The 23,829-nt window shown below is 44.7% G+C and overlaps 2 protein-coding genes across 4 annotated transcripts in view; one reads left to right on the top strand and one right to left on the bottom strand.

The window, feature by feature from the left end:
* Positions 1–20,064, top strand: part of LOC133951799 (genetic suppressor element 1-like) — a 41,707-nt gene extending 21,643 nt beyond the window's left edge. For 2 of the 3 annotated variants that reach the window (XM_062385987.1, XM_062385979.1), the window contains exons 3-16: positions 1,833–2,041; positions 7,874–8,040; positions 8,273–8,473; positions 9,653–9,820; positions 9,956–10,314; positions 10,974–11,292; positions 12,645–13,282; positions 13,404–13,516; positions 13,636–13,900; positions 14,867–14,980; positions 15,160–15,534; positions 16,055–16,399; positions 16,918–17,021; positions 17,478–20,064. In XM_062385987.1, coding sequence (XP_062241971.1) covers positions 1,833–2,041; positions 7,874–8,040; positions 8,273–8,473; positions 9,653–9,820; positions 9,956–10,314; positions 10,974–11,292; positions 12,645–13,282; positions 13,404–13,516; positions 13,636–13,900; positions 14,867–14,980; positions 15,160–15,534; positions 16,055–16,399; positions 16,918–17,021; positions 17,478–17,618 — 3,518 coding nt within the window. In that variant the 3' untranslated portion in view covers positions 17,619–20,064. The remainder of the gene's footprint in view (positions 1–1,832; positions 2,042–7,873; positions 8,041–8,272; positions 8,474–9,652; positions 9,821–9,955; positions 10,315–10,973; positions 11,293–12,644; positions 13,283–13,403; positions 13,517–13,635; positions 13,901–14,866; positions 14,981–15,159; positions 15,535–16,054; positions 16,400–16,917; positions 17,022–17,477) is intronic. The other variant, XM_062385997.1, reaches the window with a different exon arrangement.
* Positions 20,065–20,559: 495 nt separating this feature from the next.
* gins2 (GINS complex subunit 2) lies at positions 20,560–23,416 on the bottom strand. Its single transcript, XM_062393474.1, has 5 exons — positions 23,230–23,416; positions 22,865–22,979; positions 22,061–22,160; positions 21,849–21,975; positions 20,560–20,985 (listed from the first exon to the last, which is right to left on the bottom strand). Exons 1-5 carry the CDS (start codon positions 23,317–23,319, stop codon positions 20,857–20,859), a joined length of 561 nt encoding a protein of 186 aa, XP_062249458.1. The 5' UTR covers positions 23,320–23,416; the 3' UTR covers positions 20,560–20,856.
* Between the last annotated feature and the right edge of the window lie 413 nt (positions 23,417–23,829).

The raw sequence follows: 23,829 nt of genomic DNA on the forward strand, positions 1-23,829 counted from the left end.
AGGAAGAGGAGAAGATGGGAAGGAGGGTGGTGAGAGAAATAGATAGGAGCAGAGGTCTGTTGCTTAGCAGTTCAGAGTCACTGTGATCACCGCCCCTCCTCTCCTCTCCACATCCCCCCTTCTTTCAAGCCTTATTTGTTCCCCCATCCTCGTGTATGCATGTTGTGTGTGAGGTGAGTGAATAGGCTGTGACACTAGAGCTGTATTAAGTGTACACCCATTCCCCAGGCTGAGTGGGCTGCTATTGATTGGCCTAGTCTTGCAGGGCAGAGTAATGGCTCTCCGAGTTGAGGTGTGTGTGTGGGGGGGGCATTAGGCCACTAATTGCCATTGTGCAGACAAGATATGCCCCCCACACCCACACTCCCACCATATCCCTCACCCCATCCTTGCCACCCACTCACCCATCTGCACCCTGTATCTCTCCGCTCTCCCCTCTGCTCCCATCTCTTGCCTCACCTCCACCGCACCACTCTCTCACTTGCTGCCCCCCCATTGCTCCCCCATCTCCCTATCATTTTTCATTTTCATGTCTCACCTCACATGTATCATCACCATCTTTTCTTCACGCATCTTTTTCTCCTTCCCCCCCACACACACACTGACACATAGATTTTCAGATTTTCTCTAAAGCGTCACCTCGCTGCCACTATTGATTCTTTCCATTATTTAGTAGTATTAGTCAGAATGAGGTGTTTAAAATTGGTCGATACCCCGGCTGCACCGACCAATCCGCGGACATTGTCTGTTAGGGTTATGTTGCCACGGGAACAGTGAAGAAATGGCGGCTGGGTGGAGATCTGTGGTTGCTTTTTTTTCTGCTGGTGATAATTGGAGAGGAAGTAGACCTGAAACTGGCCTGAGGTTTCAGCTGCCTTTTTTTTTTCCATGGCTGCATGCACGCACGTTGACGATGCACAAAAGCACACTACCTGCACATGCACAGACAACAAAGCACACATCGGCTGCTGTCCTTGATACAGCACTGAAGTGTGTGTCCCATTGAGAGGGTTGTGACCCAGTTTGACTGTGTAATGCTGGGCTCGCTCTGAGCAGAGGAGACTCACAGCAGACTCTGCTGTCAGGGGAAGAGGAGGAGGCTGGGAGAAGAAATGGGAAATGTGTAACACACAGGTTAAAAAAGGGGGAAGAGAAAGATAAGGGAAGACGAGGAAAGAAAAACAGTGAATGAAAGAGCAGACAGAGGGAATGGGAATGTGCATCATGCAAACACAGACATTAGGAAAGATGAAATTGCAGTGATATAAGTATGTGAATGTGAGCATATCATATAGCTTTGCGAGAGAAAGCGAGATGTGCAGAAAGCGAGGCATGCGACCAGACCATGACCCTGGGTTTCCCTGGAGGGCTTTGTTAATGTGGCACCGCTACAGTACAGAGAAGCTCATTGGGCCGGCTTTTCACCACCTGCTGTGTGTGTGTGTGTGTGTGTCGAGGAGGGGGGGCCTGTGCCTTGCTGCAAGCGCCACTGACTGTATACACGTCTAGTGTGGCTTTTCTCTCTCAAGCGGCGTGTTTTTGTGGCGTGTGTGTGTCCTGCATGTCAAGGCTGTGTGACTGTCACAGGGCCGCTCATTCTGATCACTGTCACTTCATAATAGGGGCCTAGGGCCATCCATCTGCCTCTCTCTCTCTCTGCGTGTGTGTGCGCTGCTGTTATAGTGCTGCAACCTCCTTTCATTCCCTTAAGAAGGTACCATTGGGATCGTAGCGTTGTTATATTTGTCTTTTGTTAGCAAAACAACACACACTTTTATAGATACCTGTTTTCTTTCACACTGCTCATGTGATTACTCTCTGTCTTTCTCCAGCTGCGTCTTCCATCAGCAGTGAGTCCTCTCCAGTGTCCTCCCCGGCCACCAACCACAGCTCTCCAGTCAGCACACCCAAGAGGGGCCCCCTCGGTCAAGGGCCTGTCCTGGGTCCCCCGGCGGGCCACAGCGTGCCAAACACTCCACCTGTAGTCACCATTGCTCCAACAAAGACCAGCAACGGCCTCTGGAGGAACGAGGGACGCCAGGTAAAACCACATCCAGACAACTCCTCTCACTGACCTTTAACCTCTTATCCGGCTTCTCTTCCACCCATCTTTTTCATTTCTGTTGCTCTCAGATTGTTCCAGTTAAATTCCTCTCCTTTTTATATTTTTTCCTTTCTGTCTCTTATCTTGTTGTCCAAGCAACATTCTAGTGATTTCATTCTTCAGCTTGCATGCTAGCACAAACATGACCACAGACAGGCTCTCGAGGGATTAATGGATTTTGTATCTGGCCTGGAACCAGTAGTGAGGCATTATGCACTTGACATATGTACATGTGACATAGCGGGTCTAAGAGTGTGTGCCCCCCTCCCCTCATCACCACCACCCCCCACGGCGCCATGCGTTAAACAATGCCAGCTGCCACTGGGACGTGGAGGTGACAGCCTCAACAGCAGCTAACATCTGTGCCCCTCCAGCCCCCCCTCCTACTTGGCCCTCTTGCCCTTGGACGAGCCCCTCCCAAGTCCCCAGCCTTTAGACCCCCCCAGCCCCCCCTCTCCCAACAGCATGTCCAGCCTCACCCTCTTCACTCAAGCAGCCAAGTGCATCCTCTGATTCGTCACCCCGACACCCGCTCTCTGTTACGTAGAGGGTTGAGAGGAGGAGAGCTGCTTGCTTTGATAAGGAGTGGATTATGGATTACGGCCTCGCTCTAAGCCTTGTTATCTCAGCTCAGGGCTAATGGTCGAGGCCAAGCACACAGTTATGAACGGCACTCGGCAACACGCAGAAACTCGGGGAGACACTTTGATGGTTCCCCTGAGACAGGGAGAAGGGGCACGGCGAAGGGTGAGCGAGGAGGTCAGTGTGGTAACATTCAAGCTTTTGTCCCCCCCCCCCCCCTTTATGGAGTGACCCCTCCGTAGTTCAAGGGTCAACCAGAAGTAGGAGGGGGCTGCAGAAACAGGGGAGCTCTCCAATCATGTCACCCATTTTTATTTTTTTTCGCCATTTCTTTTGCTAAACAAGTTTCAAAGTGCAACAGAAGAAATAAAGGGACAGAAGCTTCCGCCTCTCCCTTCCACATAAATTGTAGCTAATCCCCAATGTACACTGTGGTTGTGTGCTTTTGCATGGTGGCTCTCTGTCTCTGTGTGTGTGTGTGTGTGTGTGTGTGTGTGTGTGTGTGTGTGTGTGTGAGTGTGAGTGTGAGTGTGAGTGTGAGTGTGAGTGTGAGTGTGAGTGTGTGTGTGTGTGTGTGTGTGTGTGTGTGGAAGAAGTCAAGCATGACTCCAAACGGTTATGTCACTGAGTTTCTGGTTCCTACAGCAGCTTGGGGCCACCCAGCTGAAGAATGGAGGAGGTTAAGGTGTGGACAAGAGGTTGCGATGGAGGGGGTAAAGGTTGGGGGTAAAGGTTTGGGATGTGGTGCAACCTAATGTCATAGCATCTCCTCTGTTTCTGTGGTGCTGCTTCAGGGAGCACTTACAACTCTGGTAACAAAGGGCTATGTGGCTATAAAAGACGTGTATGCAGCTATCAAAAGGCCCGTCTTTTGATGATTGGATACTGTTTGGAGCTTTGTTAACATCACTAACGTTTGATGAGCAAGAATGCATCAGTGCTTTTACCTTCGGTGATTTCCTTTACCATTGTAATCTTCTATAGCGTTCTCTGGCTACAATCCATACTACTATGATTTTGGTTGAAAATGGCATTTTCAAATGAAAATGACCTCCATCCACACAAGCGTTTTGGCTCTGCATTAGTATTAATCTCCGTTTTAAAACATATTACACGACCACTCACTTACCCTGTGCATGCACCTGGTGGTGTAAACAGGGAGGCATGTGCGTCCCACTGGACAAGGGAATTGTCACAGATTACTCAAATAATAGGTCGTCCCCTACATCATTGAAAGATGCTGAATTTAACTGCACAAAAGTTGTTTGCAAAGACAACGGGGTCAGTAAAGCTTTTAATTGATTATCCATGTTGCGTTCTACACTGGTGGCAGAGGCTAATCCAGGTTGTTATCATCCGGAAGGGGGTCATGTGATAGGAACCTGACTAATTAGCAAAGGCTAGGTCATGACCGATCCTGACTGAAACACAGCCTGCAGCATTTGCAAACCACTCTGATTTAGCTATTGTAAAACTCTGTGGCAGTGTATCCGTGACGTAGAAGAGTTCATGTGTTCATGTGTGATAACGCACAAGTGTGGATGTAGCAAGTCTGCTTTTATCATCCAATATTTATGGCAAATTTTATTTTGGGTTAAGTTACATGTGTTCAATTTCGTGACATCCTGTGTTTTACAGGAAATGCAAAGTGTTGACAAAAAGTGTGATGCAGAATAACTAGAAATGAAGATATGAAGACAAGAGGAGATTTTGACAGAGGGAGGATAAATAGTTACATACAGAGGCTGTTCTCTGGAACCCCTGTGAAGCTTGTCTGTTGCATGTGTGTGCATGTGTGTGTCCTGGTCTGTGCGTTAGAAGGGTTGATTAGTGTCTCTCTGGCTGAGATATTAGTCTTTCTTTCAGAGGGGGGTGATGGGCAAGGCAGTGAAGGGGGGATGGCCTGGTGTGTTGGCATTTTGCTTTAATGACTGCAGGAGTCTGCTCCCGCTGCTGCCTGTAATTGCTTTTTAATTGGCAATTTGGATTCATGGCTCCATCTGAGAGGCGTAAACGAGAACTCTACAATGCACGGGGTCTCCCACCCTCACTCGGGGTTACAGGAGCCTTGCTCGCACAGAGGAAGATGCCCTGTTAATGGATGTGTCTTTGAGTCTGAGTGCTTGTATTTGTGCTCTGTAGTGTGTATATGGCCGGCTGCTGTTACATATTTGAGAATGGAAGGCTGTTTTTTTTTCCGGGGTGAGGGGTCAGAATGGGAATGGCTGGTTGGATGCCCGAGTGTCTAAGGTGCCTCTCTAATGGGAATCGAAAGCGTTCCGTCTATGGCGTGTGAGCTTTTTCAAGGTTCTGACCTCTTACACCCACACCTATGCATGTTTTTGTGTAGGCATATATTCTTTACACAGACCTGGATCAGGCTCTGACAGAAAAGATTACACCATAAAGATGCAACATGGCTGCCACATGCACTCGTAATCATTAACAAAAACCATGTTTCTTGATCATCTCCCATAGAAGAGGGATTTGGGGCTTTCAATAGGAGTATTCATATTTAAAATGAGGAAAGAAAAGCCAGTCAATTGTAAAATTGCACAAGCATTGCAATGCTTTGTTGTTTTACCAGCATCTTTGTTCTATCGTCTTATGACGGAATTCCTGTGAAATGTAGTGTTGTGATGTTGCAGTTCAGTAGAAATCTGTAGGGACTCTAATCATGTTAACAAAAGAAATATGTCAATCATCTTGCAAAGCTACAAATGTTGTATGTGAAGATAATGGCAGTAATTGATGGGCCTATCAAGTAGAATCCTGTAGGAGCTAATGTGCTAACTGAAGCAGCTATGTAAACAAGTTAATATGAATCCAATTAATTGTAGCAGTCGTTCCAAAAAAAAGGCAGCGTTAGTATTTTTTACAAAGAAAGACTTGAAGCGATTGTCAGCTATGTTGAGAATAGTCCGTGGGAAGGTACCCCGAGCTGTGTTTCAGAAATCTAAATCTAAGTTTTTTACCAACTGCACCTTTAAAAACTTAAAAAAACATCCCCATTTGATTGATATCAAGTGATCGTTACCAGGTCAATACCACGTGGTCAGTTTTCATCGAGGTTTGAATAGATTATAGCAGATCTCTGTGTATTTATGTGCTGAGCAGGTTCTCGTGCTTTAATTCGTCATTAAAGTAATTAGTGGAACTACCGAATAGATTTGGTTGTTCTCTGCTGTGGCAGCTTGAGGATTGAAGTTGGAGCACAAACAGAGTTAAAGGTGTAGTTGAGCATATACAGGACAAGGTGCTGGCCTCTCATGACAAAACACAAGAGACGTGGTGAAGACATGTAAACATACATTAACCTGTAGCATCAGATGAGATAAGGTCAACTTTACTGCTCCCCCGCTTGGCACTAGAAGGTAAGCAAGAGAACATGTGAAAGTATAAAATAGATAAGAAAAAGTAGGACATAAAAATCAATGTACATAATATATACCTTTCACTATACACAACATTGTGGGTAGAGAAAAGTACTTTAGTAAAGTGCAGTTCTTTCCGTCAAGGAATGATGACAGCTTTGCTAAATACTTGGTAAGACGGTTCACTGTTAATTACCTGACAGACAGTTTGATAGAATACCAGTCACCACTCACATGCAGTAGATCTTTTTGATAGTATATGTGTGCGTGGCCTCATGGTAAAGTTCATGTGGGTTGAACATCGAAATTTGAATAAAGGTGCATGTATATTTGCCTGCCACAAATATCTCAGACTTCCACAGAGCCGGCAATCGTTTGTTTGGGAAGGCAGATAAAGAAAAGAGAAAAGAGGAAGCAGCAGTGTGCAAACCGAGAGCCATGGATTCTGCGGTTTGCATGCTACTGATATTGACTTCTTTTGACATATATGAACCTGTTTTCCAGTCGGCTGCTGATTGTGAGGGACCGTCCACCTTCTCCCCTGTGCTCATAAAGCTTTGAAAGCACAGGGATGGAGTGAGCGCGGGGGTGGTTGCGGGGAGGGACAGAGTGGTTTTGAGGGAATAAAGTGCCTCCCTGTTTAGTGAAGTGCAACCAAACAACACGGAGCAAGCTACCAGAAAGTGGGAGGGCTGGAAAAACAAAGGGGGATGTGGGGAGTCTGAGCATTAGAGGCAGTTAAGATTGGATGTTGGCGCATCAGTGTCATTCTGGGTCAGTGGCTGCAGAGGAGGGCGTGGAGGTAATGGCTCACTAAATAGGATTTGTTTTATCAGGCTGCAGTGAGAGAGAGGACAGTGCCGCTGTAAGGGCTCTCTCTAATCCCAGAGGTTAATTCAGCAGGGCAAGAAGTGCCCTCTCCTCTTTACGGCTTCATCTCTCTTCCCTTTCTTCCCTCCTGATTCTTTCCAGACGCTCGCCCGGTGATGAGATAGCTGTTCTGCCACTCCAATAAAAAAATCCTCCTCAACTGTACACATCCCTATATAAACCCTATCCCCTTCTCCAATTTGAGTTATGAATTTCCGCAGCTCTGCGTTTTTGCATTTGTAGGCTGAGAGGAAACCAAACCTGGAGAAAAAAATGCTCTCCCACTCGCACAGCAGGATGCCTTTGTAGCTCTGAAATGGTGTGTGTGCCTGCTGAGTGTGTGTATGTTTGTTGTGGGGATCGAATAAGTGAGACCAGGCTCGCTGCCAAGGGGAGAGAGGGAGGTGAAAGAGAAGAAGAAAGAAAGAGAGACTGCGAGGTAGAGGGATGTTGCTTTTTAGATTTTCTTGTCTTCCTCTTTACATGCTGGTGGGCAGGTTATATTCGCACACACACATACTCACTCAATCAAGATCAAAATCGTATTCTCTGTGGAAGCACTGCTTTTGTGCATCTCCCACATCCTCATCAATCATACAGACGCCGTCTTTCTCTTTAAATTTAAGGCTGTTTTAAACCCTTCTTATCCTGTTTCCTTCATTTTTACAACAGACTTCCCTCCGAGAAGCGTTCCATGTATATGTAGGGGTTGTTGCATGTGTGAGAAAGTGGTTGAAAGTTCCTGAGGTCGGAATAGAGGGCGAGTGAGGGAGGCTGCGGCGCCACACACAGGCCTATTCTTTCCCCCACCTCCCCCATCCTTGCCCCCTCACAGGATGGGCTTCATGAGACCTGACAACCGTGACGGTCACAGGTTCCAACGAACAATGACCAAGAATCTCTCTCTCACCGCATCTCTCTCTCTCTCTCTTTCTCTCCCCAGTCCGACTCAGGGCCTCGTGGGGCCAGCAGGGAACGTTTGAGTGCCGAGGGGACCCTAACCCAGGAGAAGGGTGGCCCTTCCATCCCTGCCCACCTCCTGGGAAACCCCTATGCCTTCGGTCTCACCCCCGGTGCTGTCATGCAGGATTCACGTTTCCAGCCCCTCAAGTGAGTCACACACTGCTCTGCCATTTTTTTTTTTTTTCTCATGGATTTGTTTCCAATTTTCTGAACGCTCTGGTATATGATCATTAGTGAAACTCACTGGAATAAGCTGCAACAACAATCACTTGTCTTGTTGATTCTGCTAAACAAATATTTGTATCCTGTTTCTTTTTGCAAAACATCCAACTAATATGTTCTGATCTCTGTTGTTCCTCTACTGCTTCTTTATCTTCAGTATGCCCAGGCAGATGTCTAACGCAGGGCCCCCTGGTCCTATACCAGAAGAGTACCTCCGTGGTTTCCGGCCCTACGCCACGGCCGAGGATGCCCTCCGCATGCCCTCGTTGCCCCTTGGCCTGGACCCCGCCACTGCAGCCGCCGCAGCTGCCTACTATCACCCCAGCTACCTGCCCCACCCCTCCTTCACACCATACAGGTAGGCCTCTCCACTCGGTCGTTTTTGTTGACGTGGCACCCATTTCCCTCTGAGAGCAAATTGTGCAAACCAGTGCATGTATCCGAACTAAGTATTTGCACTGCTTAGACTCAGCAGTAAATGCGTTTGTGTGAAGCTGACCTTGAATAGATTTTCCCAAGGCTGTAATATTTTATGTTGATTTTCTTTATTTGTATGTTTTTAAACTGAGGAAGAGGTTTTGTTGAGCCTAAGGAGATGGAGTTCGCATATGTTTTGAATCTACATCAAGTTATAACAAGTCCAGTTTTTCTCTACTTTGCCTTAATTTGTTATAGTCATGGATAAAATTTAAACATCCCAAATATTTGCCATTTAACTTTATCTGGAGGTTGCTTAAGAATGCTTTTTGACAAAAAAAACAATTCAAAATCTGAAATAAGATTTTACCTGTTCGCCACTTTTATTTGTGGATTCTTCAATTCAGAAAATAAGATTTTGTTATAGGTTATATGGTGTCCTTCTTTCATCTGAATGCCAGCATACACCATTTTTTTTAATGTTGAATTTACTCAATCTTCTTGTGTCAAGTGGCTGCACAAAATAAAAACATGTATGGTTCAATTGCACATTAAAACCTATTAAATAAACCGATCCAAACATGCAACATATACCAGGGTACAGAATCCTTCTTTTCAGCGTAGTAATCATACAAAAATGGATCATACTGAAATAACCAGCAGTAGAACATTTTGGTGTGCGTGTGTGCGTGCGAGCGTGTGTGTGTGTGTGTGTGTGTGTGTGTGTGTGTGTGTTGACAAGGGCCCTTCTTGCTTTGGGCTATCACACAGGCTGCGTGCCCCTTCTCTGTCAGCACAGCTAGATCACAGGACTGCAGCACCCATCACACACCGCGCTGTAATGGATTTAATGAGGGGATGAGCAGTGGATGTCATACACGTACACACAGAAACGCACAGTTGTGCATTAGCACACAGTGCAGTCTCTCGCTGTATCTGCTGGGTGGTGGTGATTGAGGTTTGCCGAGGGGCGCGGCTGCTTTCCTGAAAGATGGAGGACCCTGTGATGTCACTTCTTTGGGAGATCACAGGTTAATGCAAGTGAACGCTGCACTGTCACACGGGGAGACTAAATTCTTCTCTTTCTCTCTCTTTTTTCATTGCAATCCTTATCTCCCAGGATGGATGACCCATTCTGCCTTTCTGCTTTGAGGTCACCATTCTATCAGCTGCCAGCAGGGGGAGCTTTGCCCCCCATGCATCCCTCTGCTGTTCACATGCACCTGCAAGGGGTCCGCTACCCTGGGGATTTCACACACCCTTCACTGTCAGCACTGCAGTCTGAGAGGTAAAGTCCCCCGCACTCACACATACAAGAACATGTTTAGATATCAGCTGTGATTATGAATATCTAAATTTAATTTCTAATTTAACGTCCATTTTCTTTCTGCCTGTGTTTCCCCTGACCACTGCTTTTTTATAGGCTCCACCTGGAGGATGAGCTGCGGCATAGAGAGAGGGACCGCGAGCGGGAGCGCGAAAAGGAAAGGGAGCGCGAGGCGGAGAGGGAGAAGGAGCGGGAGAGAGAACGAGAGAGGGAGCGGGAGAAGGAGCTGGAGAGGGAGAGGGAGAGAGAGCGGGAGCGAGAAAGGGATCGTGAGAGGGAACGGGAGAAGGAGAGAGAAAGGGAGAAGGAGATGGAGAGGCAGAAGGAGAGAGCGCTGAGGGAGAAGGAGCTGCAGGCATCCAAGGCCATGGAGAGCCACTATCTGGCTGAGCTCCACGCCATCAGGGGGCAGGAAGACCGAACCAAGCCCGAGAGACTCACCCCGAATCGGGCCGGTATGTGTGTGGCTTCCCCTGGAGCTTTGATTCACTTTGATTAGATTAGATAACCCTTTATTGTCAGAGTCTCTCCTGAAAATTGTGTTGCATCCCAAGAAATCCATTGCCTCACATTAAGACAAACATATAATAACAGAACCGAACATAAAACAAATGCATGTACACTTGTTGACAAATTAATTAATGGAAAGAAAATGAATCTGCATCAATTGCTGCAGGTTAATAATGTTAATAACCCTTCATTAAAATACCTAAAAACAACGAGACCTAGATTATATATTTTGTTGACTTGTGTACGTACCTTATGACAAATGTTTCCAAAATGTTCAGACCAGGAAAATCTGTTATTCAAGGTATCTTTTAATTGCATCATATCTGTTAAAACACACTAATAGCCAGTCAGCTGTTTTTTCTTCCCCTGAAAACATTACCTGATCTGATATGTCTTACTCTCCTATGAAGGTTTTGGGATTTGGACCGTTGGTCACTTAGAAGTCTTGGTTATCCACACTTACGATTGGCATTTCTAACTATTTTCTATCATTTTTATACAAACCCATGCCCTGATGAGATGAGGAAATAAGCTTCAAATGAAAATAATTGGTTGGAGCCCTTCAATAACCAAGTGTCTGACCTTTCTCTCTCTTTCTCTGCAGATAAAACCAAAGAGCCCGCCCTCCCCGCTCCCAAACCCGTCCCGCCAGGACTCCACTCTTCCATGGTTCAATCGCATCATCCCGTCCCCGGTTTGATCTCAGGCCACGGACTCTTCATGGGGCCCGGCGCAGTCGGGACGGGGCTCTCGGCGGCCCTGCTCGCTCAGAGAAACAACGAGGAGGAGAGGTGGCTGGCGCGCCAACGTAAGCTGCGGCAGGAGAAGGAGGATCGTCAGTACCAGGTGTCTGAGTTCCGTCAGCAGGTTCTGGAGCAGCACTTGGACTTGGGCCGGCCGGCTGATGCAGCAGACGCACACAGGTGAGACAGACCGGAATGTGCAGATATTTCAAACCTACTTAGATTTAGTAAATCATATGATGCGGGAAGCATTTAGTTCCGGTTTGCAGTTGATAGAGCACTATCAAGGTATTCATGATTTCAGTGCACACCTTATTTTTGGGGTGTTCGTCCGACCCTGCTCGCCTGATGGGGACAGTTGTGCTTTTGTTTTGAAGCCTCAGAAGCTGGCAGGCTTTAGAAGTTTGTTTTCAGGCAGGGCTTGAAAAAAAAGATGAACCCTGTCAGAAGCATCACATCTACTCTATTTCCGTCCTTGCTCCCTTCCAGGCCTGACACGTAGGAAAACAGGCGGCTATGTTTAGATGTCGACGTAGGGTCCTGATGAGTGCTGCTCCATGAGAAGTGGGCAGCGGTTTAATACAGGCAACGAGTAGGACGGCTAAGATACACAAAGGCTAATTCTTAGCTAATCCTCTCAACCCTGCACGGCCTAAGCCCCCGACTTACCCTGCTTTGTTACTGTGACTGTGCTTGTGTTGTTGTGTGCGATTTAGGAGTGAGGTTGTGGTTAATGCTGAACTCTGAGGACGACAACACACACACACACACACACGTCTCTGCTATCAGTAACCCAATGGTATAATCGCAAAATCACAGCTCATGCAGAATCTCTCTGCAGATTGCGGATAACACACGCATTTGCTTACACACACTCACACACGTATGAAACGCAAACACAAACGGGAAGCACAGATAATTTGACTGGTCATGCAGCTTGCACTCATGCCAGGTTTCATTTGGAAAGATGCTCCAGACATTACCTATCAACCATCGGCTTTTTCCCTCTTCCTCATTTTTGCTTCTTCTTCTTCTTCTTCTTTTTATCCACCATACCTTTTCTCGTCTTCAACCTCATTCTCCCTCTAGATTAATTATTCTTCTGTCTGATATAATTAAATGTCATTTCTTTCTAAAAATCCATCATTCTCCTCACCACTCCAATGCAAGTCCTTTACTTCTCTGCCTGTCTGTCTGTCAGGAAAACATTTCTCCTGGCCCTTCTGAACTTTCTCGCCTTTCCTCTCTCTCCCTCTCTCTATGTGTTTGTGCGTGTGTGTGTGTGTGTGCCACACTTCAAGGGCCTAACAGATCAAACCAGGCCTGTATATCTGGAGGACAGTGTGTGCCTTGGCCACATCCTCACTCTGCTCTGGGCTACTCTGTCTGGGCTTGATAACACTGCTTTGCACAGACACACACACACACCCACATACTTACTCACAGGGTGTGTGTCATTGAGTAGAATATGTGATAGGGAAACACAATTTCTAACAGCTATGCACCATCCCTGTTCCATTGTGTCTCCACAGATCCATAACAAATCACCATGAACCAGGAAGCCGTGACCTGCACGCTCACTTAGGTGCCCCTCCTCCCCTCATCTCCCCCAAACCTCCACAACCACCACGCGAACACCATCCTCCACCTCCCACCACCCTGTGGAACCCCGCATCTCTCATAGAAACGACCTCAGATTCCAGACGTAACCACGAGCCCTCAGGGATGGGACACTACGAGCTCAGTCGGCTGCCTTTGGGGCTCTCCAAATTTGAGGACGGAGCCCGTAGGAGAGACGGGGGAGCAATGGAGAAGTACACCCAAATGAGAGGTCCTCCGGGCCTGACGGAGCCCAGCACATTCCTTGCTGATCTGGAGAAATCCACACAGTCCTTCTTCAGCCAGCAGAGGTCATCGCTGTCGCTGTCCAGCCAGTACGAGCTGGAGGGAGCTGTGAAAGGCAACGCTGGACAAAAGGGCTTCCAGGGACACCCAGGGCACAGTAGACAAGGGCTAGGACTAATCGCTGGGTCAGGGACAGGACAGGTAGCTACACTGGGAATGGGCCCAGAAACAATGCTGATCTACGATGAGTACCTTCAGCAGCATCGAAGGCCAATCAGCAAGCTGGACCTGGAGGAGAAGAGGAGAAGGGAGGCGAGAGACAAAGGTAAAATAGGTCTATTGTTAACTACCCTCTCACATGCTAGCCACAGCATGGTTAATGTGATGAATCAACTTTTTAGAGAATTTAAATGCAGTATCAGTAAATGCGTTTGTGTCTGCTGCAGGTTATTACTATGAGCTGGATGACTCGTATGATGAGAGTGATGAAGAGGAGGTGAAGGCCCATCTCAGGAGAGTGGCAGAGCAGCCCCCACTCAAACTGGATGACTCCAGCGAGGTAAAGCACAGCTGCCAGTACACACGTCTCCTGTGCCTTCCACGATGGAGCACACACAAGCTCTCGTGATAAAACATTGCAGTAAGGTGATGTTTTTTTCTTTTTGCTTCTCTGAGCAGAAAGTGGACTTTTTGGGAGTGTTTGGCCTGACCACAGCGGGCCGGCGGGACGAGCTGGTGCAGCAGAAGAAACGGAAGAGGAGGAGGATGCTCAGGGAGCGCAGCCCCTCTCCACCTGCATCGCAATCAAAACGCACTCCTCCTCCCCCCCAACTCAGCACGCGCTTCACCCCGGAGGAGATGGACCGAGCGCCGGAGCTGGAGGATAAGAAGCGGTTCCTCACCATGTTCAAACTGTCCCATGTCGCTGTGCAGCAGAGAAAAGGTAAAAGGAGTTCAAAGTGACGTGATGTGTGGACTGTTTTTTTTTTCAGCATTTTGATTTGATTTGTTTTTTAATCTGACTGATGAGCATGACATAAATTAGCCTAGTTTTATTCCATTGAATCCCAAAACATTTACCAGTCTCTTCAGTCTTGTGATATCTGGTGTCACATGCAGCAGAAAGATTTAACAGGATGGCTGTAGAGACCAGTTCAGTGTGTGAGGCTACAAGAAGATGGTCTGTAACTCTCACCAAGTTACTTTCTGAAGAAAACATTCTGATCCAAATAAACATTTAACTAATTTTTAAGTTTGAGAACTCCCTTTTGCTGTACGCACATGTGTGCTTAAGTCAATCGTTACAGTTTGCCGTCACTGTTCAGGTCATGGTTGGGGTCAGAGACGATAGTGTTGCTTTCTAGCCATTTTGTTGTTTCAGGAGCCACATTAATTAGTGTAATAATTAACTGTTTGTGAAGATGCGTCTTAGCTACTCTTAATTAAATAAACCGCTTCTTACTCACTGTTTAAGTAATGAGTTGGTAGCTTTTAGAGAGCAGCCTCCTTCCTCAGCTCTATAACTTCCTGATACTGCACTTCAGAGCTGTGCCTGTGTCATGTTGTCATTAAGCATGTTGACTCAAGCTTTGGAAAAAAAAACATGTGTTAAACAATGTATTTGTAATTCAATGCTTTGCATTGCCTTAAGAGGTTGAGGTGGTGTCAAGCATGCAGCTGCACACACACACACATTCACTGAAGAGGAATTGGGAGCAGCAGCAGTGTCTTTCGTTACCATCTAAACCTTCTTGATTTACTGTTAGCTTCCTACAGAGGGCAGTGCTCAGACCACAGACCTACAAACATGCAACTAAGAAGCATCACTGCTTATGGAATTGTTAGATACATGCAGACAGGACTAATGCTACCAAGGTTTTACATATTGTTCTTTATCTCTGTCTCTCAGATAATGAAAAAGTGGTGGAGCTGCTTCATGCCATTAAAGAAAAGAGTGTAACCCTTGATACCATCAGACATGCCACTCATCCACTGTGTAAGAGCCCCTCAGCTCAGATCACAGGTGAGACACTTACTAAGGAACATAAGACATGCACACTTGCTCAAGTAGTCTAGTGGGTGAGAGGTTTATTCAGTTGTATAGGAGATGCATCTAAGGAGCAACAGGTTCTAATAGCAACGTTTGTAGGTAATGAAGATCTTGACCTCATCGTGATTCAGCATGTGTTCAAATGATTGCAGATTCTACCTTTGCCCAGCCTCCCTCTGAATCAGAGGACCTCAACAACGTCAGACCACACAGCCCCTCCTCGCATTGCCCAGCGTCCCCCAGTGGCCACCCGAAACCCCTCGGGGACACATTAAGACCAAAGGAACCCCCTTCCCCAGCTGTCTACCCAGACAAGGCCCGGGGGCCCAGCGAAGCGCCGATCTCTAAGAGGAGCTCCAGTCTGCTCAACAGCTTGCGGCCCGCGCTCCCCCACCAGGCGAAAGAGGGCCATCACAGCATCAACGGACGCACCAAACCCTGGGACAGCTTCACCCCGGAAGAGTTTGCTCAGCAATTCCATGATTCTGTGCTTCAGTCCACTCAGAAGTCGCTGCAGAAACACAAAGGTATGAAATATGTTTGCAAAACTGACTAATTAGCAGCAAAATGATACCGAGGTGCAACCTCCAGGTCTGCCAGTATCTACTGAAATGTTTTAAAGTACAACACGTCATTCATGAACGTCAGATTTGTTCTCTGATTTCTCTGTTTCTGATTAGAACAAAAAGAGAATTTTCTTATAGGGTCAATTGAATAAAAATTTCGAGCTTCAATTAACAATTATTATTATTATATATTTTGAATATGTTTTCAAGAAATTATTCTATAGGCATCAAACATATCAGACCTTAAGGATATAACTTGCAATTATTTGTATCATTAATCAATCATTTTGTAAATTAATAGATTTACAAATTTCTGAATCAAATGTTAAAAAACCACAAAGAAAAGGTTCTGCATAATAAAAAGCTTAAACAGTCAATATATTTTCAAAAAGTTGACTGTTTTGATGTCTTCATTGTAGTTTTCTGTATTAAATATATAAAAAAGGATAAATCCATTCCTCTCTGCCGTCTTGTCCTCTAGGTGGAGCCCCAGGGATGTCGGAGTCGTCCCACCTCCAGGAGTCGTCAGTTCACTACAACATTCCAGAGCTGCAGAGCGCCCCTGGCCGGCCGCCACCGCCACCCCCACACTCGCAGGCTCACTCCAATGCACATCCGTTTCCACATCCGCTCTCGCACCCTCACCTTCAACCCAACGGGCAGCACTTCTCAGTGCCACTGCAGCGGGAGGCGCCGGGAGCGAGAGAAGACCTCTCTGGTCCAGAGGACTCTGAGGAAGAGGAGGATGAGGAGGAAGAGGAGGCTCCTGCCTCCAAGTGGCGGGGAATTGAATCTATATTTGAAGCTTATCAGGAATATGTTGAAGGTAAACAGCCACACTGAATATGCAGTAACTTGGTTACTTATGTTTATCAGAAGTCATTCTAATGGTTTACATTGCTTTCACAAGAGTAAAAATAGCTGGATATGAATAAATACACAAAATGAAAAAATGTAATTCATAAAAGTCATATTTAAAAAAAGCTAAAACACTAGTTTTCAGGTTGCTGCATCATTCTCTTGTCACTAGAGGGTGGTATTTATCCTTTCATTACAGATCAGTAATGACGAAATTTTATTAATTCTATAATTGTGTAGGTTGAAAAAAAAACATTTACTTAAACTAGGAACTGATGTATAATCATGTGTTCGGGTAAAATAATGGCATTTTTCACAATAAGTATATAAGTCAAGGACAGGGACCATCTTTAAGAAAATGGATTTGATCTGTAACACAGTCACTGTTGTATTTCAATATATTCAGTTTGCTGCAGACCGTTTCTAGTGTCTTTATTTTTGTTATTGTTCTCTAACCCCTGTTGTTTTTTCTCTATTTTCCTCTAGAGCAAAGTCTGGAGCGGCAAGTGTTGCAGAGCCAGTGTCGAAGACTGGAAGCTCACAACTACAACCTCAGTCTGACTGCTGAGCAGCTGTCTCATAGCATGGGGGTAAGTTACACACACACACACACACACACACACAGACACACACACAAACACATCCCACAAACAAGAACACAAACAACATTGGGTAGCAAGTGGTCAGCGGTGTCTATGTGCATGCACAACATGCACTCAGTGAACAAAATAGCTCAACAACTACAAAGCTACTAACTGATGTAACTGCACTAATGGCAAGTCATTGATTGAATGTTGATTTGCAGCATAGCAGGACGATTTCTGCACTAATAGAAGGTGCTGCCCTGTAATGTAGGATGAAATCATATAAATATATTATCATATGTATAATCCCAGAACTAGAGGCTTTCACTGTTTACAAATACCTACATACAATTCTTCATTATTCTATTACTTGTTTCACTGATGTATATCTGAAACCCATCCTCATTCTTGTTGGTTTCTTTGTAATCTTATGTGTCCCTCTCTTCCTCTGTGGTTGTGCAGGAGCTGATGTCCCAGAGACAGAAGTTGGCATTGGAGCGGGAGAAGTTACAAACAGAGCTGGAGCACTTCAGGAAGTGTTTAACGCTGCCACAGACACACTGGCCGAGAGGCGGCCATTACAAAGGCTACCCTCCCAGGTGACCCCGACACGCCGACCTGATGGCTCCCGGGCCGCTTCCCTTTTCAGACTTGACACCCAGAGTTTATTTTTCATAGCCTGGCCCGCGTGGCTCTGCAGCGGAGAGCGTGGCAGGCTAGATAAGATGAATGAATGGACGGAGTGAATGGATTGATGAATGCACAGGAGACGGGAACGTTCAGTGAAGGGCAGGCAGTCTTTGGATTGTGGCCAGCCAGGGCCTGCGCCACAAGCCACCAAACGTGTGCCAATGTAGCCAATCCCCTGAGATCAGCGGGAGTTCCGGGGCAGGAGTACCTGCAGCTCAACACAAACACACACATGCACCTGCTTCTCACACACTCTTCGGTCCCTGCGGCTCTATTGTTCAGTCCCTGCCTCCCTCACTGCCACATCTACAGACAATCCTGCCAATGAGGGAGCAGCTGCCCCAGGAGGGGTGTCGTCAACAGACGCCCAAACGAAGGCTCCTGGCCAGTCGGGACGGATTTTCATCACAGCGGCCACATGAGCTTTTGAACTGGAAATGCACTTATGAATAAAACGCTGAAGAACTACCTGGTGGTACTGTGTTACAACAAAGAACTGCTCAACGTTAGGGAGGAACTTAGAAAAATGCACATTTTTTTGCAAAGAATTAAGGAAATGTTTTATTTCGAAATAGAAAATTTGAGAATTATGAATTTTAAAAGGTGCTTTAGCCTTGTATTGTATATAATATGAAGACTTAAAAAGAATTTTGTATGTTTTTATTACTTTAATCATTGTTCTTTTAAAAGAAAGCCTGCCATTTTTATATGTTTATGCTTTTTTGGGTTGGAAAAAGAAAAGCCTTGCTTTTAGTGTTTGTACTGCTGCTGGCCAGAACAGCTCATTCTGAGACATTTAGCGGAGTGAGAGCAAACAGGATACACGCCTCCTCTTCTCGTTATTCTCTCCCGGCCACAGCCGCCTCAGCCGGACCTGTGAGCTCAGAGAAGCTCAGTCAGAGGTCCTGAGACATGGCTCCTGCCCTGTTACACCCCCCTCCCACCTCCTTCACAGCAACATGTCTCTGTTTTAATCACCGTTTCAACAGCTCCTCCTGTCGGCTTCACTGCCGCTGACATTAGCTCCACATACACAACTCGAGATCCAGTGACACATTAAGTTCTTCACTCACTCGTTTAGTTTCTAAAGACATGAAGAGACTCTTTAAGCAGCCGCCTGATGAAAACTGGTTCTTGATGCTTTCTCTTAATGTCCGACCTTCACCTTCATTTTCGACGTAATGTAGCATTGAACTGAAACGACATGAGGGTTTGATAATGTTCTGCATTTTAAGATCCAGCCCTAAACGTCATGACAGGATGTAGTGCCAAAATAAAAATAAAAAAATAAAATCGTAGCATCTCGAATTTTTTATTTAAAACAGAGTTGAAATTAGGTAGCCAAACATTCAAACCAGAACGGCCATCTTCCACTTCTGAATATCACACGCCTCCTTCCTGCATATCCCCCATTTTGTAGAACCCTCGCTGCCCAAAGTTGCCAACAAGTTACAAATAAACTGGAAATCACAAAGTCAATTCAAACTGGGGTTTTCCCAGTACACATAAAAACAGAAAGGTTTGATTTACCTGGTCTCATACCTGTTTACAACCCGTCTGCCCTCCTCCTGATTCTGTTCGTTTCACACTGACACTCTGTCCCCTCACCTCATGGCCCTATGTGGGATCTTAAACCCAAGAGCTCGTCTACTCCGGGTAGAGATTATACAGATTTCCTCTTTTTTAAGTAAAACGAATTTGAAAATGTGCATAAAGTTAACTTATAAAAGACTAAAGCACAATTAGTTAGTACTTAAGACTTACCCCATACTTAAAACATAAGGTTTTACAAGTGCCTCAAGAATTTGGGAGCATGTGAATGAGTTGCAGTCCTCATGGACATTTTACACATAAAATTATAGATTAGGGACATTTCATATTGTCTTTGTCTCCTTTCAGATATTGTGCATGTCAACGGGTACAGAATCCCTTTATCCAAAGGCATTTCCAAGAATACATTTTATCCAAACACATTTTTTTATGAATGAGGATCAGAGGGATACGGTATAATCTGTCATTTTTACAGAGCAGAAAAGAGCCGAGAGCGCAGCCCACCAGTTAATGAAGGAGCACGCACACTGAGGGAAGCAGCCAATCAGCTGGGGAGGACGGTGGCGTACAGCGAGCCCCGCTTACCCAGCATCCCCTGTGTCTCCAACCCACGCACGCCCATGCAATAGCCCCCCCCCATACTCAGTGGAGGATGTCTAGATGCTGTGAAATCCTGTTTTTAAAATGTACTTGTTTGAATTCATTGTAATGTAATATATTCTTTGTTGAATGTAGTAATTAGGTATTTATGAATATATGGCTGTGATTTCAGACAAAAAAGAAAATAAAATATTTCAAAAATGTTAAATACCAACCTTTGTCCGTTTGTGGGTGCTGGTAGAGTTATTTAACAATTTCACAGCGAGACAACAAATCACACGTGTTGCATGAATTAAAAAGCAAAGATTCCAGGACCTTAATGGATCTTTTCATAAATAGGTTAACTTGGAACTTAAACATAACCCTGATCTTATCTAGTCACTGGTTTTAGATTGAAATACAGCGATCCTTGGTTAGAACTATATTTATGTGGTTGTCCATGCAAGTTAAGAAATTCACTTACCCTCCACTTCTACACTAACCTCAAACTGGAGTTGGTTTGAGGATGATGCACTTGTCTTCTCGATATTTACACAGAATCACAAAGAGGCAAATTTCTTAACTAGGACTTAAACTAGTATTCTTAAAAAGAAATGATTGCCATGTATACACAATAAACATATCCACATACAATTATACATGCACATAAATAAGAAATTGAAAAGAATAAAGAAGAGCATATACACAAGTTCACCACTTCACATACACATTAAAACATTTATTTTGTTACATTTTGAAACACAAATGCAAGGTGGTTGTTTTAACTACTGACATTAAATTAAATAAGCACATTGCAAACAGCAGACGCATATAAAGCGTATATGCTTGTCAATATTTACAGATGGATGCGTTTTCCTTGAGAAGTGTAACCCCTTAAAAAACACAGGGGGAAAACTCTTCTCCTTTCTTCTTAATAAATCCACAGGTCCAAGGCTCTGTCCTCAGCTGTCCCACATCAAGGGGACAATATTCAAACTTCATCATGATTTAAACTTGTGGATCAATATTCCATTGCCTTTCCTTTACTAGAAGCAGGTTGCATATTGGAGCGTAGCTTGTACATAAAGTTAAGAGAGTCGAGGAAAAACGATCGAATGGTGTTGATCTCCATCAGAGTCAGGTTGTCCAGCTACAGAGGGAAGGACGCAGAGAGAGACAGGAGACAATGTTAGTTTTTTGACAAGCAAAGATGACATATTCAGGGTTCATACACATTTTGACCAATGGATGTCCATGACTTTTCAATAACTTTAAACCAAATTTCCATTACCGAACATTTTGTGAAATCTCGGTGTATAAGCGAAAAAGTGACAAAATGTAGCATTCAAACTAACAATGAGAATTCCAAGGCATACAGTATACCTTAATGGACACAAACCCAAGTATGCCTGCTTATATTTTGAGCGTATTTCTTTAAAAGCATATGAATTATTTAAAACTCAGCATAAATGAACGACGTAAAAATATGATTATAACTAATTTCCATGACTTTTCCAAAACTGTTCGGATTTAATTGTAAAATTCCATGACTTTTCCAGGTTTTTCATGACCCTAGGAACCCTGCATATAACATGTATTCTCTAACAACTGTGATGAATGTTTGAGCTCATGTCCTCCTGCTGTTAAATATCACAGTGAATCAGAGGAAATAAAAAATAAAGAATAAGAGGGAAATCCCAAATATTTAGAGACAATCGCTCAGATTAAGAAAGAATGAAAGCGTTACAAATATCCTAACTAATATTTTTTTAAGTATCAGTGATTCACAGGTTGATTATTCATGCAATTAAATGGTCTTTTACATGTCAGAAAAAATACCTTTTCCCAAAGCAACATTTTCATATTGATTGTTTCTTAGACCTGCATCTCAAAACCAAAACATTAAGACTCAACCATCACAGCCGAGAAAGAAAACCAGCAAGTATTTTTGCTTAAATGTTCAAATCAATTAGGTTTATGTTGACAAATAAACAAATTGGTGTCAAATGGTACCTTGGCATGAGCCTCCTGCTGATTGATGAAGCTGTCGGCGGACAGGCGGAGTTTGGCAATGCGCGTGTCCCAGATGTCTTTGACCAGCGTGCGGATCTCATCTGCCTTAGGAATATTATCTGACGCGCTGCAGAAACACACAAACCATTAAGTGAGCTACAGTGACAAATACAAGGATGATAATCGACGTGACTCGGGTTTCTACGACTCACTGGTTCAGCAGCAGTTTGGTCAGCTCCATGTAGTACGGACTGGGAACAGGAGCGAACGTTCCCTCTTTCCTCTCAAGCTCTCGTATCTCCTCCAGTTTCTCTGCACATTGGAGCAGAGCATCAACAGGCAGGTCCCAAACAAGAAGACCACGAACCAAATCACCACATGAAGCCAATCTGTGTATGTGTTTATAAGTAAAAGGTTTTTCAGGGGACAGGTTGATAGGAAAGGTCAGAAATTAGTTAGGGAAAAGGATATTTCCATGAAATCAGACACCAATAAAAAAAATGTTTAGTTTGGGATTTATAGGAAACAAGAAATATATAGAATAACACCAGCCATATCCCGTAAATCTATAAAACTTGAAAATGTAAATAAACTACATAAACATCAACATGAATATTAACATTGACTTTAGGGAAATAATCTTACTGAACTGACTGTGTGATTCAGAAAATAATCCCTAATCAAATTTGTATTACAAATCATCCCATGTCTAGTTCAAACAGAGAAAATATATGGTCAGCATGTAATGATTTATTTTTGGACAGATGATGTTTGTGTGGAAGTGTCTAAATTAAAGTGTGGAGAGGTATAGAGTGATATAGAAACGTATTTGTGTGGTAAAACAAATAAACTAAAACAAACACTGACTTTAACTTCATAGTAGTACGTTTTATAATATTAAAAGTATATTTACACTGTAAGTGTTTCTTAATGTAGTTAGCTGGAACCCTCTGCTTTGGAAGCCACCTGCATTAACTGTGTTGGTATATTATTACTTATTTGTTTTCAACTCTTACCAACATCCATCCACTCCGGAGGAACGATTCTGCACTTCTGTCTCTGTTTGAGGTTGAGAGCCAACCACACCGGGACTTCCACTGGCAGCCCAGGGTTGAAGGGGCCCAGGTCCCCCTGAAGACACAGGGACACACGTTACTGAGCAGAACGGTTCCAGTTCACAAACACACACAAGCTCCTGACTCCATCTACACCAACACACAAGCTGTGTGTAGTGGACCTGTGGGGTTATAGCTCCACGTGTGACTACAACACTGAGCTGCAGGGTAAATATAAACAAGCCATTCGATGGTTCAGTTCGGTTTACGCTCATTTGTGGAACCCTGTGAAATAAGGTGCTAACAAACACAACGCATCTCCTTACCCCGATCAGATAGATCTTGTCCAGACTGAAGTTTGGAATGATCTTCACGATCTCCTTCTCCGAGAGGAACTCCACTTCTGCAGGATCCATCAGGTCCGTGCGTTTTTACTGCTTCACACAAACTTCACCACAACACTGAGAAACGTTCCCGCGCTGCGAGACACCCGGAAGCACGGCGGCGTCATCAACCGGAAGTGAGTTGCGACGTTTAACGCGCTTTTACAAATTATTTCCTTGTCTCACTTTACGATTCTAATCCCGTCAACACTGAGAATCTGGTTTCTACCTTATTACAGTTTAAAGGCTATTAAGGAACCGGTTGCCTTGACAACACTGTCCGCTCCTTCAATGGTCCGGCCCGGAAAGTCAAAGTTGGGTCATGTGATAGTAAGGCAGTTGCATGTAATAACCGCTAGGTGGCACACATTGACCAATCGATGAAGAGCTTTGCAACGTCGATTCTATAAACCAATAAGTGAGGATTTTTAGACAGTATTGGTTATTCACACGAGGATGTATAGTTTCCTTATAGTTACACTGTTATGTAGAAGAGTTGGTGAGACAGATAGAATAATTCATCCTTCACTGTGCTTGTCATAC

This window comes from Platichthys flesus, chromosome 1 (genome assembly GCF_949316205.1).
Source record: "Platichthys flesus chromosome 1, fPlaFle2.1, whole genome shotgun sequence".
NCBI classification, from domain to species: domain Eukaryota; kingdom Metazoa; phylum Chordata; class Actinopteri; order Pleuronectiformes; family Pleuronectidae; genus Platichthys; species Platichthys flesus.